The sequence below is a fragment of the Notolabrus celidotus genome, chromosome 5 (assembly GCF_009762535.1).
Source record: "Notolabrus celidotus isolate fNotCel1 chromosome 5, fNotCel1.pri, whole genome shotgun sequence".
In the NCBI taxonomy this organism is placed as follows: domain Eukaryota; kingdom Metazoa; phylum Chordata; class Actinopteri; order Labriformes; family Labridae; genus Notolabrus; species Notolabrus celidotus.
The window spans coordinates 7,050,762-7,071,611 of record NC_048276.1 but is presented as its reverse complement, the minus strand read 5'-3'; the positions used below and the strand labels follow the sequence as shown (position 1 = coordinate 7,071,611).

The 20,850-nt window shown below is 40.4% G+C and overlaps 2 protein-coding genes across 3 annotated transcripts in view; one reads left to right on the top strand and one right to left on the bottom strand.

Moving 5' to 3' along the window:
• Nucleotides 1-1,195: 1,195 nt before the first annotated feature.
• smyd4 (SET and MYND domain containing 4) lies at nucleotides 1,196-12,078 on the bottom strand. Its single transcript, XM_034684248.1, has 10 exons — nucleotides 11,854-12,078; nucleotides 11,427-11,571; nucleotides 9,621-9,710; nucleotides 5,386-6,379; nucleotides 4,999-5,265; nucleotides 4,576-4,760; nucleotides 3,483-3,630; nucleotides 2,379-2,495; nucleotides 1,759-1,882; nucleotides 1,196-1,611 (listed from the first exon to the last, which is right to left on the bottom strand). Exons 1-10 carry the CDS (start codon nucleotides 11,985-11,987, stop codon nucleotides 1,488-1,490), a joined length of 2,328 nt encoding a protein of 775 aa, XP_034540139.1. The 5' UTR covers nucleotides 11,988-12,078; the 3' UTR covers nucleotides 1,196-1,487.
• A 296-nt stretch (nucleotides 12,079-12,374) lies between these two features.
• LOC117812885 (replication protein A 70 kDa DNA-binding subunit-like) overlaps nucleotides 12,375-20,850 on the top strand; it is a 74,376-nt gene continuing 65,900 nt past the window's right edge. The window contains exons 1-6 of one of the 2 annotated variants that reach the window (XM_034683872.1): nucleotides 12,375-12,492; nucleotides 12,918-12,965; nucleotides 14,392-14,470; nucleotides 14,603-14,711; nucleotides 14,808-14,899; nucleotides 15,031-15,081. In XM_034683872.1, coding sequence (XP_034539763.1) covers nucleotides 12,460-12,492; nucleotides 12,918-12,965; nucleotides 14,392-14,470; nucleotides 14,603-14,711; nucleotides 14,808-14,899; nucleotides 15,031-15,081 — 412 coding nt within the window. In that variant the 5' untranslated portion in view covers nucleotides 12,375-12,459. Of the gene's footprint in view, nucleotides 12,493-12,917; nucleotides 12,966-14,391; nucleotides 14,471-14,602; nucleotides 14,712-14,807; nucleotides 14,900-14,982; nucleotides 15,082-20,850 lie in introns of both variants that reach the window. The other variant, XM_034683871.1, reaches the window with a different exon arrangement.

Sequence of the window (20,850 nt, the reverse complement as noted above, 5' to 3'; positions counted from 1 at the left end):
GCTGGCATGAACAGTCAATCCTGTTCATTACTATTTTGCTCTTTTACTGAGCAAAGCCCTGGTTGTAGAGTTTTTCTGTCAACAGCAAAGCATTAGCAGACAATGTTTCTTTTTGCTAATCCTGCTCCAGTATTAGACATGAGGACAAATCATAATGTAAAATGAAAATTACCTCAAGATAAAACTAAATTTCTCCTGCTTGCTAACTTGACTCTCACTGTCTTTTTTTAGTATTTGCACTTCTTGTTCTGTAATGATAAGTGGTGTGTTAAAAAAACAAGTTATATTATTAAAATAATCAACATTCTAAGCCATGATTCAAACATAATGCAAAGTATTTAATGTCTTCGTGTTCTTAAATGCGTCACAAATGACTGCAGATAAGAAGATTGCATAGATTTTTTGTTGTACCCAAGGACCCTTCTTTTTCTTTAAGAGCTTTATTCTTATGACTCAAAGTTGACCCCAGTTGACCCTGAGCTGTTCATGAATGTTTTTACCTTATTTGGTCGCTTACCTGCAGACACCTCATCACAGCAGTAATCAGCAGGAACCTGCTCGTGGGCTTTTTGAGTCACCATCACTCAACTCCTCGGCTGATTTCACCAGCTGCCTCTGTGAGGTTTTTTTTTTTTGCCTTGACCTTGACTCCATATAAGTACCCATCCTCGTCTGTGGGATTGGCTGCCCTCCAGATACCGGTGATGTCTTACTGTCAGATGCCTCAGGAGCTCCAGCTGTGGTTTGAGATGTTGTTGTTTTTGCTCAACAGGAGCTGTCCCGCTCATCCATTGAAAACCAATGACCCTCTCGACAGCAGAACTCATGCTGCAGTGACTTCTTATTGTCTTACTCTTGTAGGACTTATTCCTGGGATTCTAATTGACTTGATGTTGAGAGGGGAAACACATCCAAACCTTACATAACGTAGCTTCACAAAGAATTAAAAGTTGAAGGTAGGTCTTGTTGGGAATGGACTGTAGGTTCAAGAGTCAGAGCTACATCTTGCTTTTCTGCCATCCGAGCATGAAATTGAATTTGTCAGTGGATAACTGCTGCCACCTAAAGGTCAGAGAGGGATACCTGTATGTGTGTGTAGTAGGTGAGGCTATCTGCAGATTTTATGGATGGCTTGATTAACTCACTACAGAGTAAATCAATTCCTAATCACACTCGTAAAGAACGCACACACGTATACCCCTAATTCTGTTTTATTTGGAGGGGTACACTCAACCTGGAAGCACCTGGTGGGTAAGTTGACTCACATGGCGAGACTGTAACTGAAGCATGAAATTGAAATTATTGATGGATACATTCTGACACCAAGAGGTCAGAGAGTCACAGTCAGCTGCGTTAAAACCTGTGACCACTTGGTAGCTCTGCGGGACTGGATGACGCATCAAGAAGACTTTGAAATCTCACAGATTTTAATCACTTCAGTAAAAACAGAGTTACACTGTGAGGATTATACTTCTCTCTTCTCTCATCTATCCTCGTAAACAGTCCTCCATATCTCGCAGCTCCTGTAATTCAGAACATTGAGGGCCACAGTGAAGGCAGAGGAGCCGCCTGACCTTGGGGATGACGGAGAGCGCCGGCCCTCGGGCTCCACTGAGAGGACGAGGGGAGAAACACACACAGCCGTTATTTTCTCTTTATAGTGTCAGTCAAAATGATGACAGACTCGGACTTGGAATATTGAAAACAACGTGCCCTTACTTTTTTTTTTTTTCAACTATCTGTATAACAACAACTCACCCGTTGAAGTGCAGCTGAGTTAATTTAAAGAGCTGTCGACCCAGTTCAATGCTGTCCTCTCCATACTGCGAGCTAATGGCCGTCGCACTTCGCTCCAGATGGAAGGCCGCTCTCTTCCAGTCACCTGCAGGATCAGCAGAAAGGAACAAAGCAATAAGAGGACTGGGGAGCAAAAGGTTATGATGATTTATTTGACACTCCAGGGTGTCTGATGGTCTGTCATTATTTTTATGGCTTGAGTTGCAGATTTCAGCGACCCATTCTTTGCACCGAACCTTTCCAGGTCCCAGCAGTCAAGATGTACAACGAATCTATCAGAAGCTTAATATCCAATATGATGAAATAAAATCAAGTCAGTCTTGTTTTTTTTTAAAGAAATAAGAAGAGTAGAATCTATCATCCAAAAAGCCACCTGAAGCAGGGCAGGTTATAGTCTCACAAATTGTAAGTAATATAACTTTATTGATCTTTATTTTTCCACTTTGTCTCTAAACTACTTCTACTTTAAATGTCAGCAGACACAAGTCTGCAAATTGATTATTTTTCCTTCAGCAAAGGTAGAAATGCATTTTTATCATTGTGACATATTAGAAAATATTGAGTGGCATTGTTGTTCTCACCCATCGTGGCATAAGCTCTGGCTGTAGCATCCTCTAGCTCCCCCTGTAGAGGGTGTGTCTCTGCAAGGATGAGTCCAGACTGACTGCAGGTCCTTTTCAGCAGCCTCAGAGCCTCATCTGAGGGACGAGGCAGGGCAGAAGAACATGGAGATGTAGCATGACACATTACTGCATGATTAAATGTTATATTAGATTTAAGATCAGAATCAGAATCAGAATCAGCTTTATTGGCCAGGTATGCTTGAACACACAAGGAATTTGACTTTGGTAAACTGTGCTCTCTTTGTACAAGGCATAAGAATAAGACCTACAAATAAAAATAAAGTAAAATAATACCAATAACATCAGCTATAAATACAAAAGAACAACAAATAGGCAAGACTAATATGTACAGGCTAAAATAATATGATAAAGTGCAGTGGTGAGTAGCAGAGGTAGTTTTTATATTATAAAAATAGTATGTAAGTGGCCAGAAACGGCAATTAAATTAAGTTAAAATTAAATGTTAAATGTTCCGGGTTGGAAGCGGGTACCCCGGAACTGCTCAGAGAGTTTAAATGCACGGCGGCATCTCTGCGCAATCAGCTGATCGGAGGATCACAGCTGATCACAGCTGATCACAGCTGATCAGCAGTGGAGCAGCAGCTGTGATCGGGCAGAGCAGCGGCAGGGATCTGTGCGAGTGGCGTGTGTGCAGTCGGGGAGGCCTCGTAGTGATCCATGGTCGAGATGGTTCTCCAAGCTTAAATGTTTTGCACCCTTGGTAGGTGAAGCGAGGTATGTCTGTTTTTAAATCACAGTGAATCTATTTTTATACGAGAAACGTAATGGTGTGGGATGATTTATGAATTAAAATGTTCTTTGTTTGCTTTTAGTTTCACGGTGCGTGCTGGAGACAAATAAATATATTGCACCTGTCGACCTCAACGTCTCATCATTTACCAAGGGCTGTAACATAGTAGTTAAATAATAGTTAAAGATTCAAGATTCAAGTTTCTTTATCGTCATTATGCAGGCATAACGAAATTTTGCAGACTCCCGGCAAGGCACATAAATAAAAAAAAGCAATTAAAGTCTTAATTAGTGTTTATGTAGAATAGATACCTGGAATGTCTCTCTCCATAAGGTCTCCAGCTTTCTCCAGGTGGAGCCTGATCTCCTGCAGCCTGCCGCTCACTTCAGACAGAGATATGTGATGACCACATGATGACTGAGAGCAGACAAATCCTTTTCTTTTGTCCTCTGTGCTTTTCTGAAAATCATGGGAAGTGTCACAGTCGATTAAAGCTCCCGTGAGGAACTTTCAGTGTGTTTTCTTTGCCGCCCCCTATATGCAGTCATACACATCTTGTAACTTTTCTGATCGTGCCTTGTACATGCTAATGGCCCTGTCACACCTTGACGATTTAGCCAGTGTTTTCCTGACGTATCAAAAAATGCCTCTAAAAAGCTGACACATGCTGATGTTTTTGTTGGGCATATACATAACTTATGCCCAACTATAGTCCACAGTGTGTGGCAGCGTAATAACACTGACAAAGTGTCTCTTTTTCCCATGCATCATTAGAGCTGTGTGCTGTTTGATGGCAGAGCTCTGTGTGTTATTAAAAACTCTGCAGTCTCTCTTTGTAAGAACATGATGAGCCGTGGAGAGTGTCAGAGGAGAGAAACCAGCAGGAACACAGCGTCTGATCTTTACAAGAAGTTACACTTATTGACTGCGCTTTTAAAAATGTCACATTCTGAACTTCATTTAACTCAACAACAGCAGCTTTATCGTTGAACACCACCAGACTCCGACATGCTGGCTTCAGCTTCTGTTTCAGAGGCTCTGCTGTTTGACACTGAGTGAGGGAACAAAAATCTCATGTTGCTCTCTTTTAACAGTCAAATATTTCCCTCCTTGTGAGTATTTACTGTTGAAAATGTTGAATGATGCTGTTTTTTCAGGAGGCTGTCTTCGCCTGGTCTGACGCCTCCCCCCTCGCCATGGTTTCAGGCATCATAAATAACCATATGGAAGTTGTCAATCATGTCGCTGGTGGTCTGGTTTGCTGTTGTAAGTCATTTAGAGACATCCGTATCAATTTGGATCTGATTCCCAGCCACTTAAAAACTTCTCACAGGAGCTTTAACAAGGAGGTATCAACTGTGGGAAGGCTCATCTATAAAGAGCAATTAGTACCAGTACACTCACTTTGAGGGATCCTTTGCACTTGCCACACAGGAGTCCTGATCGCTGCTGTCTGCCCTCCGTACCCTCCTCCTCTCCCTCTCCCTCTTCCTGCTGCAGAGTGCAGGCCTCACACTGACATAGGAAGTAGTACTGTTCCTGCAGGAGGCGCTGGCGGTCTTTGGTCGCCATCCTACTGCTGTGAGGACCTGATGGATGGAGGGAGGGATGATGACAGAAAAGCAGCATACATTTAACTCATGAGACGAAATAGCAGTCAATGCAGGGTGCTGGAAATGCTCCACTGAGGTAAGGTGGCACCAAATATATACATGTCTTCTATTTCCCAGATTTCTGATGTCAAAACAGATGTTTTCGTGGTTTCTATTGGTGCTTAGTGTTTCAGGTAAGGTTCTATTTTCACACTCATTAACCCCATTATCTCACCGTAGCAGTGAAGGATCTCTCCTCCAGCACTGATCACTCCAGCCGCTCTGACAGTCACAGTGACCCCACATGAGCTGCTTCTGTACCCAGCTTCTCTCTTGCTCTGATCTGCAGACAGCTCTGCCTCAGAGGGATCAGTACTGGTCCCAGTCTTGAACACCAGGCTGGTGTTGGGACAGCATGAGTGATTCAGGAGACTGAGAGTTGGGAATATCGCTGTGGCAATCCGGATTTCTCTGCTCGACTGCACCGCAGACGTCGCTGATCCTGTGAGATGCAACGAGCAGAAGGTGGAAGGTTATGTAGCGACTTGACATTCACAGCTGAGGAAGCAACACCTTAAAACATCACAGGAGCACACAATGTATGTGTCTGTATGAGATCCACCTGTATCTTGCAGCGTGCAGACGGCCTGCGCGTTACACCTCAGCTGCAGGATGTGCCTCAACACTGCACTTCCCAGCATCCACAGCTCTGCACTCCAACCTTCTCCGTCCCCCTTCTCATTTGATGTTTGGCTGTTTTCCTCTGAGGGTCTACGCAGGTGCCAGGATGCAGGTGGAGGTCCTGCCTTACTTAGCTCCAGGTACAGTGTTGCTGCGGTAACTGCACACAGGAAACGCACACTGGGGCTGTGGCGATTCAGGTGGTGCAGCAGATGAAACACACTCAGGTAAGAGTCACCGTAGTGTGAAGAAGAAGGGCCATGGTGATTGACACGGCTTGGCTGTGGCTTTGCATGCTCGTCTCTGATTGGTTCACTTGCCATTTGGACATTTTTCAACCCCGCCTTCAGAGTGACTCTCAGAGCCAGCTGTGACATCACACCCATCACCGCAAGATCTGCTCCCAGCGAACACTCCCAGCGGTGATGCTCCTCCCAGGCGTCTCTCTGACAGGAAGTGGAGCAGTATCGGCTGTAACTACACCCGTCACACGGCACGGCACACAACGTCACCGTCAAACACCTGTGACAGCGCCTGTGTTCTGTTCCAAACAACACTCCTCCCTGCGTGTCCTGCTTTCTTCCCCTCCCTTTCACCTCCTCCATCCCCGGTATGAGGACGCAGCTGTACGGCCTGTCATGTAGGAGCACCTCTCCAGCTGCGATTCTCTCTGTGGCCACCAGGTGTCGCCCTTTCTCTGAGCTGAAACTAACGGCAGCTTGAGGACTAATCCCTGGTATCAGGGGTCCAACAGATGCATTGGTTTGTCTGTCTGGATTCTTCTGATTCTCTGAGGCAGGATAGTGAGGATCCTTGTTTACCTTTTGACCCACAGAGAGGTGCTTGAGGCACAGGGTGCGACGCTCTTCTAGTTTGTGAAGTAGACGACTGGGGTAGTTGTTTTTTATAGCTCTGTCTATGTCTTCAAGTGATTCCTGAGGAGAGAAAAGCAGCAGATGAAATCCAAGATTAGATTCTTACCAGTCTTTAAAAGTTCCTCGGTCCTGTATAGAACGTAAGCTTCTTTGCATTAAAACAATGTTGCTTAGATAATCACTCTGAACAGACTGATGTTGTCTTACTAGAGTATCATCTATGATAATCTCTCAATGATGTTTCAGGGGTTCCTATAAGAAGTTAGAAAGGCTTAATGAAAAGGATGAACATGTCCGCAGGGTGAAGGCTTCTGCAGACAGATTGAGGTCAAAGCTAAACGTCTGTGGTGGCTGGTACAGTAGAGATACACTACCAGTCAAAAGTTTGGAAACACCTTCTCATTCAAGGGTTTGTATTTATTTTAATTATTTGAAACACTGTAGATTAACACTGAAGACATCAAAACTATGAAAGAACATATATGGAATTATGTAATGAACATAAAAGTGTTAAACAAAGCAGAATATGTTTTATATTTTAGATTCTGTAAAGTAGCCCCCTTTTTCCTTCATGACAGCTTTGCACACTCTTGGTATTCTCTCAGTCTGCTTCATGAAGTGGTCTCCTGGAATGGTTTCTAATTAACAAGAGCCTTGTCAAGAGTTCATTGGTAGAATGACTTGCCTTCTTTTTTGGGTAATTCTCTTTTTATTGAGATATCTTGGCATTATAACACTTTTCAATACATCTTAAAAACATGACATTTTCTTTCTTTATTACACTGCAACACTTTACTTTTTAAATGGTTTTATGGAATGTCCTGTCGGTATTGAATGACTGAATGTGTGTATTGTTTTTGTCCTTGAGTGAGTGAGTGCACATCGGATTTGAGTGTAAACATTAATTTCGTTGTAGCTACAATGACAATAAAGGCTTCAAATTCTGATTCTGATCTTAAAAACATGAAATTTTCTTTCTTTTTTAGTGAAACAAAATATGTATTAAAGGCCCTGTGAGGAGTTTTGAACTGGCTGAGAAACAGACTGAAAATGATACTGATGCCTCTTTATGACCTTCAATAGCAAACAAGACCATCAGCAGCAACACTGACACCTTCTCTGCTGTCATTTTTAATGCCTGAAACCGCCCTGAGGGGGTAGGTGTCAGACCAGATGATGGACATCTTGCTTCAGAAACAGCCTTTATTTGACTGTTTTCATGGAAAAGAATCACATTGCTTGATAAAGTTGACTGTTAAAAGACAACAGGATGAGGCTTTTGTTGAAAACACTACTTTTGCATGTTTAGGACAAGAGATAAGAGGTATCGCTTTGTCCACAAGGGGGCGCCAGAATCGATACAAAACAAAAGTTCCTCACAGCAGCTTTAAAGGTGACATATCATGCAAAATTGACTTTTTAATGGTTCTCTACCTGAAATATGTGTCCCTGGCATGTCTACAAACCCCCTGAGAATGAAAAAAATCCATTCTGCCCCTGTTTTGATTTCTACACCTTTCTGTAAATGTGTGTGAAACGAGCCGTTTCAGTTTTCAGTGTTTTTGTTACGTAACAACAATATCCGGTCTGTCACGGAGTCAGAGCTCGGAGCTTGTTCAGCCCATAGACTGTATAAAATAATACTGAATCCCTCCCCCGTTTTTCATTACCTGCACAAATGTGTGCTAACAAGGAGCTTAGGAGGGAGGCATGCTAGTTGTAGGCTGTCTTAATAAACACAAAGGTCGGTTTTACTCCCCACGTCTGCAGATTTGAAGATCTAGTGGATGATTTTTATTTGTCATGGATAAGTGCTAGCGCTAATTAGCATAGCCACATAGCTATATGTTCATAGCTGTAGCTGTAGCTGTAGCTGTAGCTGTGTACCAAGACACACGTCGACATACTGACAAATAAAACAACAAGAAACACTAAATCTGTGACCAATCCTTCATAAAAGGTCCTGCTGCCTTTCTGGTAGAGGTCGGTTTTACTCCCCACGTCTGCAGATTTGAAGATCTAGTGGATGATTTTTATTTATCATGGATAAGTGCTAGCGCTAGTTAGCATAGCCACATAGCTACATGTTCGTAGCTGTGTACCAAGACACACGTCTACATACTGATAAATAAAACAACAAGAAACACTAAATCTGTGACCAATCCTTCAGAAAGGTCCTGCTACAGGCGCCTCTCCCTCAGGATCAGATTCTGGATCAGATTCAGAGGGTTGAAGTAACGCGATCTCTGAGCAGCCGTGTATATTCAGCCAACATGTAAACATTAGATCAACGTGCTGGAGAGCCGAGGCCACACCCACTTCCTGAGGGGGCGTGGTCAGAGAGAAAACAGAGTGTTCTGATGAGGAATGAAGAAGAGGGTTTTTCAGGCAGACCAAAATCTGATTTCAAAGTGTTTTTTTGAGCATAAACTTTAAAGACATGTTTTGGGGACCTCTTAGACCAATATATATTGATGAAAAAAGCGTGATATGTCACCTTTAAGTAAAAAAAACAACAACAAAAAAAACAACAACCTTCGTATCAATTGATAAGATGGAGTGACTGATAATAGGATGTCGTTAAAACATCTATTGAGAATTTACCTTTATGAAAATGAAAATATACATCCAAATATCTCAATTCTAACTGGCCTTTCTTTAAAAACAGCCACATAATCCAAGAGAAAGGACCAGAATAAAAGTGAAAAAATATATATTGAATGACTTGCCTTCTTAATGTGTTTGAGACCATCAGTTGTGTTGTTCAGAGATAGGGTTAGTACACAATGGTAAATAGTACACAATATTTGACTACTGTTGTAATCCATATTATGGCAAAACCAGATTATTTCACAGTTTTGATGTCTTCAAAATTAATCTACAATGTTGAAAATAATTAAAATAAATGAAAAGAAATGAATGAGAAGGTGTCTCCAAACTTTTGACTGGTAGTGTACGTGTGAAAAGGGCAAATTGACTGTGATAATGAGACATTATTACATCATATCATGTCTTTATGTGTTCTGGTAAATTGTCTGTTATTTGATAGGAGTCTGGTCTGCACAGCATACGGATGTGAGGCCACTGTTTACATAGAATCATAAAAAAAATCATGACAATTTCCCCCAGCCGTCAGATGCTGTTCAAAACTGATCGCACAATGATGACACAGTCTGCTCAACATCTGCAGGCCCATTTGCCGTCAACAAATAAGCAGCGAAGCCGGTTTGAACAGGTTTTAATGACACCACAAGAACAACACTACCTCATTATTTAATTGTTGAAGATGGAGCCAGCTCACCTGGTAGTGCTGCAGATGGTAGAGCGCAGCGGAGCGGTTGGCATAGCACAGAGACAGCTGCTCCGAACTTTGGGAGGCACAGCATATGCCCTGTCATGACAGAGATAGAGAAGTTTGATGTTGATGCATATTAATCAGGACTGGGAGGCATGCCATGTTTGAGACTTATACTGGTAATCATCCAAGAAGCTAGTTTCAACTAATATTCTTAAAAAGAAAACAGTTTCATACAAAGAACTGATTTACATTCAAAGTGAATCTGACTCTGGACCTGTTTCTGGGAGATATTAGAGTCTGGAGCAAGTTCAACACAATGTGAGGGCAAAAACACATTTAAATAATGACATAATACAACATATTAAACTGATGAACAACTTTATTATGCTTCAGTGAATACAGACTGTGTCTATGTAGTTAGACGGTTTTAAGATAATATAAGATAATCCTTAATTTGTCCCACAACGGGGAAATTTGCAGGATTATAGCAGCAAAATGGATAGTGCAAACAATAATAGCATACATAATAAGTATTAAATATAAGTAATTAAAAGTATATTACTGTACCCTATGAAAAATATGTACCGAAATAAGCATAAAATATAACAAAAGTATATTTACAATATATCTACATGGGAAATGAATTACAAATGTAGATAATAGAGGTCGCAGCACACTTAACAGCGGGTGAGTGTTTGTCACTGGTTATAAAGTCTGACCACTGCAGGAAAATTTTAATTGATATGACTACGCAAAGCTACTAAGAAGCCCGCTTTCTTAGTCTTAATCAAGGAATATGTAACATTTAATTCGTCTTTAACCTGTTTAATACTAACCACGGTTGTCTCAGCTGTGATCCTCAGCTACATTTTCTACATACAGCGTTGGAAGTGGTTCAAATAGAAGAACCGAAGCCCTTGACTGAATAAAAAATAAGATGACATAATTTTTAAAGCATACAAATCATTGTTTCTGCATTATAAGAAGGTTTTCATGTAAAAAAAGAAATCTACAATGATGCCAGTATACACATGAGAGGTCCACATGGTCTCACAATTTCAGCCAATTTTAAAAATACACTTTTAATATTTTAATCAGATTTTTTTCTACAATAAAAAACTATGGCTCAATGAAACTTCATCTATTGAATATCCGAGATGTTAGTTTACTTTTACATTCATAATCAAGAGTAATAGACATTATGTATTTGATTGGATGGGGGACTCTAACAAAGAGTAGAGTGGGTTCCGTGTGTAATTATGAAAGCAGATAGGTTATTTATTTTGAATTTACTTGTATTAATGGTTTTCTTTTATTCACCCCTTGCATTTATTTGTTTTATTGATTTTTAATTGATTTAATTGCTTTTAGTAGTTTCTCTTTTACGCTTTTCCTCAACTGTTCCTTTAAGTTGTTCTTTTTATCTCATGCTATGCACCCCGGTTGAGGTACTGCATTTTGGGATGAACAATAGAAAGGGTGGAGTATGATAAAAAGTTTATTGATTTTTTTATTGTCAGTGCAAAACTTTGAATCTGTTTATCTGTATGCTTGATTAATCTGTCTTGTTTCGTTTGTTGATGTTCTGTTTAGGTGGTCTAATTTGTTGTGTACAAGGGGATTACCTTGCTGTATGTCACATTGGTGTAACACCCTTTCTTGCCTTTTTCATTATTGTTGAGGGGTTTTTTTTTATGATGTAAAGCACTTTGTAACGTCTGTTTTGAAAGTGCTTTATAAATAAACTTTATCTTTTATTTATTATTATTATTATTATTATTATTATTATTATAGGTTTCTTCACTTCACCTGTGAGTAGTGCAGAGCAGCTGCAGTGTAGTCTCTGCACTTGAAGCTGGAGTTGCCCTTCTCCCTCCATTTAGCTGCCTGCTCTGGATCCTTGTGGGCTGAATGTCCTGCAGAGATGGACTGCACAAAGTCCAGATCATCTTGTCTACAAAAGATGATTACAGATTACAGATCATGCTTTCTCTGTAAAAAACTGAATTAGTAAAACATGCGCTCAAGCTGCAGAAACTTGAACTACTTTCAATTTAACCATGTGCTTCTGCAAGAGTAAGACACAGTGAGTTAAAGTGAGTCAATAAATACAAATGCATAGCCACAAACAGCACGTTTTACATGTCTAATAGCCTGGAGAATTGATTTTTAAATATACAATGTGTCTCAGATTGAAGCAGGATGAGCACTTGACTCTTGCATGTGTGCTACTCACGTTGTCAGAGTGAGGGTGCATTTAAAAACATCATCTATCTCAACCAGGGCTGTGAACTGTTCCTTCAGCTCAGGATCGAGTCCGGTCCATTTCTGTGCTACATGATCTTGCCATTGCATACTTGGAAGATCCATCACGAGCTAAATGTGTCCACATGGGAACCAGGACTTCGGAGTTTGTTTATATCCTTCCACGCCCGCTCCACGCAGTCAGGAAACTCTAATCAAACTAGCTCATATCACAGCAACTTCCGTTCTAGAGCTTCAAAATAAAATATCTTAGCCATGATAAGATGCTGTCCATGAATAATACTAAGGTCTAATACTCACATTAAACTGATAAAATTATCTCTATGATTTTTTTCATATAGTTCTAAACAAGACTTTACCCCAGTTGGTGATACAGACATTCTTTAGAAACACAACGACATTTTATTTTGAAGGCCTGTTGTGTGTTTCCTGTTTCACCGCGTCACATGACGTAACTTTAGTGCTCTAAAATTGTAAACCTCGCAAATTCTCGCGATACTTGACATTCCTTTAACTTCAGGCACAGCTGATTAAAGCTAAAGCCTCCTGGCTTTGGTGAACTCTTTTAACAGCAGACATGGTTGTTAAACTCACTCCGGGGGCAATTCAAGTAAGAATATATAAGAATGTATCAAACTTCTTTGTCATGACTCGTTTTTCGAGTCTTTTTTGTTGTAATCACGTTTCCTGCTGTATCTGCTAGCATTATGAGCTAAAGAGAATTGGTGTCACAGCTGCATCCAAAACATTAAATATAGCTAAATGTTTTCTGTCTCTTTACTTTTTCCAGTATATGCATGTAGTTGTGCGTGGAAATTGGTCTTGTTGTTTAGATTTGTTATACAGAGAGTTGCAATTCACCAATAATGCCCAAATATAAGGCATCGAGAGTTGGTGTATATAACAGACACCTGAAGGGGCGGTACAAATGACTCATATTAAACCCTACGTGTGTGTTAGCAGTACTGTAATGTGACATGACAGATTTGGAACTGTCATACGATAATAACAAAAGCCACGTGTGTTATTGTTTAGGCCCTGATCACTGGCTCAGGGGGGACCAATCCTGTGCTGCAGCTGCTGGTAAGTACATTTCAGCTGTCCATCAGACCAGCCAATCCCTCATGAATGTATACCAGAGACACTTTATACAACACAGATGGGAGTTTCTGGTTTTGGTTAGTGCAGTGCATTAAATCAGGGGTTCCCAAAGTGTGGGTCGGGACCCATTGTTTTGTATCGATTCTGGCGCCCCCCTTGTGGATAAAGTGATAACTCTTATCTCTTGTCCTATACATGCAAAAGTAGTGTTTTCAACAAAAAACTCGTCCTGTTGTTTTCTACCAGTCAACTTCATCAGGCAATGTGATTATTTTCCATGAAAACAGTCAAATAAAGGCTGTTTCTGAAGCGAGATGTCCATCATCTGGTCTGACACCTACCCCCTCAGGGCGGTTTCAGGCATTAAAAATGACAACAGAGAAGGTGTCAGTGTTGCTGCTGATGGTCTTGTTTGTTATTAAAGGTCATAAAGAGGCATCAGTATCATTTTCAGTCTGTTTCTCAGCCAGTTCAAAACTCCTCACAGGGCCTTTAAGTTATCTAAATTAGTACATTTTACTCATTCTTGTAAAAAAAATAGTAGCAAAAAAAACCTTGAGAAATAGAAAATGTTATTAAAACAGCAAGCAATATGAGCGGGCCCTCGCACAAGCACCGCCGGATGTGCAGCAGGTGTTGCTGTGCTGCACTTTATGAGGCCTAGGCTGAATCGCCTGAATGTCTGCCACACCCTCAAATTTTAGATTTTGCATAATTTTTCTGATAACTTTTAGTGAGTTATCCAAATGTGGCTTTCAAGCGGCGGAAAAATCATAGCGATCTTTAGGGATACAATAGGGCCTCGCCGCCAGTGCGTGTCAGTGCTCGGGCCCTAATGAGTTTTCTGCCTTTCTTTTTGCCAGATGACTCCTAAGTTTAGGGTTGGTGAACAGTTAATTATCAAAAGCATCAGTAGCAGCAGGTTAATTCATAATGGCACAGGAAACACAGCCACGTGCTCATATAGGTAGGCTAATTTTCTGCAGACCAGCTGAATGAAGCCACATTAAATCACTTTGAGGGACAGCGGGCTTTGCAAGTCTTTGGCACCTATACGTTGGGAGTTGTGGTCTGAAAAGTTTGTGAACCCTTGCATTGAATTAGCGATAAATCAAGGTACTTCAATTATCTGATGTTGATGAATGTAGTCAGGAAGTCTTAACATCTGATGAGAGGGGGACTGTCAAAGATAGTGGGCGTGTGCATGTGATAAGACTGTTGGCAACACAATGTCTATTCTTTCACTTAAAACTCCAATCTGTGTGTGTATTTTCTTTGGTTTCTGGTTTCACACATTACACTTGCATAACATGTGGAGTTTAGATGAAACAGAACGAATCAGCAAATATGTACACAAATAATTCATTGTTTTATTTGTAACATCCTTCCTCTCCTCTGGGTTTTTCAGAAAATCCGGCAGGTTGATAACAGCGCTGCTCCTCCAAGGTACCGGCTCATGATGAGTGACGGTCGACACTCGTACGCATGTGAGTATCTCTCAGTTGCTGAATAACTGTAAGACCATGACTTTAGTTTACCAAGGTACACATGCTGTCTTAATGGATTTTTTTAGTTTAATACTTAATGTTCTAATGTAATAATAATGTTTGTGTTTTTAGCTATCCTGCTTGCAACACAGCTGAACCACCTGCCTGAGCAGAACTTCCTGGAACCAAACTGTGTGTGCAAGGTGAACAGGACCACCACAAGCACACTGAAGGATGGCAGGTATGTGTTTCATACTTTTTTTCCCACTATCCTTTCCTCCCCTTTTTTTCTGTTTGTGTTCTTTATATTTTTTTGCCTTTCACCTCCTTCTCCCAGGCTTGTGCTGGTCGTGATAGACATGGAGATATTGCAGTCAGCAGAGGAAACAGGAGGGAAGATTGGGGATCCCATTCCATACAGTGCAGATGGTATTACACTTTTAAAATGTGCATGTCACTAACTATGAATAAAAGACTCAGCAGGTCCTTTATGGAGTTTGTTTAACTCATAGGTAAGGCGTCACCTCCGCAGAATCCTGACTCTAGTACCTCTTTCTCAGCTTCCCCTGCGACCTCTGCAGTACCTGGACCCTCCTACAGGAACAACAGCAGTAAGTAACAAAAGATTTTATCTCTGAGGTCTCAGTTTTATTTATTTTCCTAAAATCAGTGTGTGCTAGCAAGAGAATATCAATCACACTGGGGTTTGGCTGGTTTGATAAGATATCTCAAATTACTTTAACTTTCTTAAGTTTTATTGTTTTTATTGTGACACCAACGGAACATCAGTCAAACTGGTTGTTTATTTTTTAAAGAATATTTATTTAGCCATTTCTGCAAAAGCTCTATTAATAAATGATGTTCCTGTCCTCACAGTCATTACACATAAATCCTGTCGTAACTTGATTAAAGTAGTTCATTTCTTTCTAATTGTTTTTGTCAACCAGTCCAGGACAAAGATTACAAGATCTTTGAAAACACTGCTTTTTATTATTGTTCCTTGCTCATCCGTCACTTACATGCCAGGAATATCAACTCATGTTGTCGACTTCTTATTCACAGCAACAGCAACTGATGAGAAGTATATTAGTGTTGAGCTTTAATGAGTTTCCAGCTTCAGTACAAGGAGCAGCTCTTATTTTAACAAAACAAATGAACAGCCAACAAATTTGTGTTTCTCCTCATGCGTACACTTATTGATTAATGCACTGCTGTATTAGTTTTGTAAACAAAACCTGCATGAAATCATGAGCAGCTTGAGGCTATAGTTGTCAAATATCACAACGTTTTAATCCGTGGTCTTTTTTTCTGTACTAATCAGAGTATTAACAGTGGAACCAAACTTATTTATGGATGTTTTTACGCTGCATGTGAGGCAGAGCTGTGTAAATTAACAGTTTAAAACACAGCAACACAATGCACCTAGAAGCCCTGAAGCTGTCTGTTCATGCACATTATTACTTAACAAGGAAAATAATATTTGACTAATTACCTGAGCAGATTACTGTTGTTACATACTGCACTAATGTACCGCCGGTAGTCAAGATTTTATTTATTTATTTGACATAGTTAGATTAAAGAGCACCTTTGGTTTGCTCAACTAGAACTCAGTATTGTTGACAAAAGGTCACAGAGAGAATCATTTGTTCTGGAGGGATTCCAGAAATGAGTCAAATGTATGTACTCGGAAAAGACCATAACATATTATAATGATAAATAAATATTGGTAATATGATTCTGGGAATGCAAATAGGGATTATTTTCAAGATCAGGATTAGTAATTTTACACCACATGGGCTCTGTAAAGTATAAGCTTCTTATCTGTTCGATGATAAGTTACTGTGTCCTTAGGTTTAATCAAACCCTCTGTTTTCTGAAGTCCATTCCTTAATCTCACAATAACATAATAACACAATGTTTATTTGTGTTTATTTATTTATTTGGATCCCCATTGGCAACTGGGGTGCACATGTGTACAATCCACATAAATTCCATAATAAAAAATCCAAGAAAACGTATCAAAATAGTGAATACACAACGTGTATGAGAAATGAATCAGTATATGTTTTAACTAGGGTTGCATGATGGTGCAGTGGGGAGCGCTGTTGCCTCACAGCAAGGAGGTTCCTATTTCGAATCCCCACTCAGGCAGGTGCCTCTCTGTAAGTAATCCCTCAAGTGCTTAAGTACTATCATCATCCAATCTATAAAATACCATATATGACAAAGCTTAACACAATGTTCATACTGTGACCAACAATTTAATACTACTATTACTGCTAATAATGATAACAGTAAAAATAATAATGATACTAATAATGACAGTAATAATAATAATAATATTAATAATAATAATAATAATAATAATAATATTAATAATAATAATAATAATAATAATAATAGAAATGGTAATAAAAGTAACAATAATAATAACAATAACTAAAAATTATAGTTACAACAATAATAATAATAATAATAACAGTAATAATAATAATGATGATAATAATAACAGTAACAATAATAATTCTAACAATAGCAGCATGTATAATAATAATAATAATAACAATAACAGTGATATTAATAATGATAATAATAATACTACTACTACTAATAATAATAATAGCAGCAACAATAATAAAAAACACTAATAATAATAATAATAATGATGATAATAATAACATTAACAATAATAATAATAACAATAACAGCAAGTATAATAATAATAATAATAATAATAATAATAATAATAATAATAATAATAATAACAATAACATTGATATTAATAATGATAATAATAATAATAATAATAATAATAATAATAATAATAGCAGCAACAATAATAAAAAACACTAATAATAACAATAATAATAATGGTGATAAAAGTAACAATAATAATAATAATAATAACAATAATAATAATGGTGATAAAAGTAACAATAATAATAATAATAATAACAATAATAATAATAGTAATAACCGTCACAGTAATAATTACCACAATAATAATTATTAAACAAGTAAACATGTTGAACTGTGGTAAGATCTGAATGTTGGTGTCAGAGTAAGTGGAAACTGAAGGAGCTGATTAGATGGTTGTTAAATCTGGCCCAGTTCTTCTAATGAAAATTTAATTCTGCAGTCCCTCCTTCCACCAACAGAGGGCGCCCTGCTCCCTCTGAAGGCCGCTGATGAATGATACTCAGCCTTCCTCAGAGGCTTCTCCTCCTGGATGCTGTTGTTCTGCAGCCAAAATTTGGGACAAATTAACTCTTTGGTGTTCACTTTTCAATCTCATTTTCTCGTACCTCGCTTAAAGCAGCGCCGCTCTCTGAAAAGTAAATCCTGGTTTTCAGTCCTTTTTGATTCCCACAGAACTTCAGTGTTTGATGCCTGTAGTCTGAGCGTGGGTTAAGAACCAGATTAAAGGGGATAATGAGGCACAGGGTGGTTTTCAAAACACTGGTACGTCGCTACAGGAAGTGCTAAATGAACTGTAGTTCCTTTTGGTTTTTGTGCTGTGTTTTAATAAGACATTGTGCCCCCTTGTAGTTGAATTTACGGCTCAGCTGAAAAGAAAGTGTGTTTTTGCCTGCTGGCCACTGCGGCTGTTAGAGTCCATAACTCTCCCCTTACAATGTTTTACCACCAACTAGATTCTATAACAGAATAGGACCTCCGAATGATTGCTGGTTTTCTGCCAGAATAGCCGGTGCCATGTATCAAGGCGAAAGTATCCCCTCTTTTATTGAATATACTTTTATTAGCTTAGCCTTTGTTTCACTCAGTTGCTTTAAACCACCAACTGCTCCCTGCGTCCACATCGATTTTTGTTATGTGGCAGAAACATACCAGTAGTCCTCCATCGGTGGAGGATGTGGGCATGTGGGTGGATAATGAGTGTTCGGTATATGTTGTGTACTCGCGTATGTGTAGGTGTGCGTCTGTTTGTGTGTGTTGTGACTGAGGGGAGCTTGTGTGGGCCGACGGCTCCTCCAGTTCATGGCTTCATGAATATTGTGTTGTGGACTGAATACCCCTCCTAGGGATGCACAGACGGAGGGAGGGAGGGAGAGAGGGTGGGGGGGAGAGAGAAGTCAACTCATTTGACTCAGCAAAGACGAGGCGCTGCATTAAGGAGCTCATGCGGCTCTTTCGGCGTCGTACCCTTTGAATCATGTGACCTCGGAGACTCTGACACATACGCAGAACCTGCTGCTCTGTGTAATTGTCCAGCTGATGAAGAGTGTCTGCGTCAGGCCTCGTGCACTGAGCCCGGATGTGATCTCTCACTTCATCTTTTTTATCATAAATGAGCAAACCCAGGTCGGCGATGAGCCTGGGTGCTTTTCAATATCACTAAATGCCACACAGGAAGCTTCTAAGGAGATGTAGGGTAATGAAGGACTTGAGAGGTAGCGTCTTCTCCTCCTTTTTTTTTTGGCCCCCCCCCCCAGCTTCTGAAGAAAGAAGCTGGGAGGAGAGAAACAAAAAAAAGATGAACCACTTTTACCTCATAGGACACCCTCGCTCACTCCAGCATCATTTCCGTGAGAGCTCCCGTTCGTGACGCACGGCATCTTAAATGTCCTGTAATGCGCAGAAATAATGATATAAAGGGGCTGAAAGAGATCACCTGACGTCTGCTGCTCACAGGAGCAAATATGGATGAATGCAGAGATTGGAATGCATAACTTTAATGCACCAATACACATTTGTTTATTACTGAAAGGATGTGACGGACATGAGGGAGCGATAAAGATGAAATTGTCTGTGCACAGCTGGAGGTACAGTTAGCCGTCATGATCAGGCTCATACTGGATGTAATGAGAATATGAAACCACGGCTATTGAGTCACTGAGTCTGTGCAGAAGATATGAAAACAGGAGCATGAAAAAGTGAAGATCAACTTTGAAGAGAAAAGAAGAAAAATGAGCTCAACTTTTTACTCTTTTTTTTTACTACATATTTAGATTAAAGACACAAAACACTCATGAATGTTGTATCTGCAGTATCTGAAGGGAATTAAGTTTATTACATCTGTTCAATTTATCATATATTTTAATTGTCCAAGAATTGAACCTTTCCCGTCCCTTTGCTTTAGCTGCCTAACATTCTTGCACCAGATCCGTGTCCGGTCCGTCTCAGATCCGCTGCAGTCCAGCTCCGTGCTCTCTCGCCCGTCAACACCCATCGGCTGCGTTTTTAGAACGCAGCACAGAGCAGGACCTCCAGACAGCTGGAGTCATGTGATCGAGGTTTTCCCACGGTATTTACTGAATCAATGATTCTCCTCCTCCTCTCCTCATCCATGTTGTCTTTCTGGTCCTCTGAAAACCTCTGACCTGTTGACTCCAAGCCTGGCTCTGCTCATCATGCCGGTTTGTTGTTGTAGTTAAGTGAAATACGATCTGGTGATAACACAGAGAGTTTGATTCTGAAAATTAACCGCATGTTTTCATTTTGTTTTGGTGCCTGACTTCCTGTCCCGCTCCATCTGCTCTGTAGAGATTGATGCGTCGTGGTCTGGCATCCAGCAAAAATAGAAGTCTTGCATATCTGATATGAAGGGTTCCAACCTGACGGATCAGATATGCAGCCAGAACTCAACAGAGCGGATCCAGTGGAAGTTAACACATTGACTAGAATAGAAACCTATCAACTCCAGTGCCGTGATGGATCGGAGACGGATGTGGTGGAATTTGGCCGTAAGGAAGCCTCTGCTAACCAACACTTGCTCTCAATAGATAAATGAAAGCCTCTTTCACACACAAACATTTTATGTCAATTTCAAGACCTTCAGGCCCTGAAATTTTCAGGATCCTGCCCCACCCTCACATCGGGAGGTTTCCTCTCAGATGTGCTCTCACAATCATATAAGAGCTCATGCAGAAGGAAGAGAAGATTTTGTAGTGGTGACTGTCTCTGATTTGATGTAGTGGTTTTAAACACAAAGGACTTTTTTTCCACAACACAACAGTCGAAAGCGTAAAGGCTGATTTATACTTCTGTGTTGAATCAACGGCGTACCCTACGCCGGGGGTCCACGTAGCTCCCATACCTACGCCGAGGCCTACGCACGTAGCTGACGTGCACCTCCTCCAAAATGTAACTCCCCGTAGAGCCGACGTGGACCGCAAGCTCTGTGATTGGTCCGCTCGACGGCTTTGTCTTTCCCGCATTTACAACACTTTCAGGATCCCGCACATCGGCCGCACATCGGCCGCACATCGGCCGCACATCGGCCGCACATCGGCCGCACATCGGCCGCACATCGGCCGCACATCGGCCGCACATCGGCCGCACATCGGCCGCACATCGGCCGCACATCGGCAGTGTATTTCATCTCCTCCTCTCTATTCTTCATGTAATCATGTCTGTAT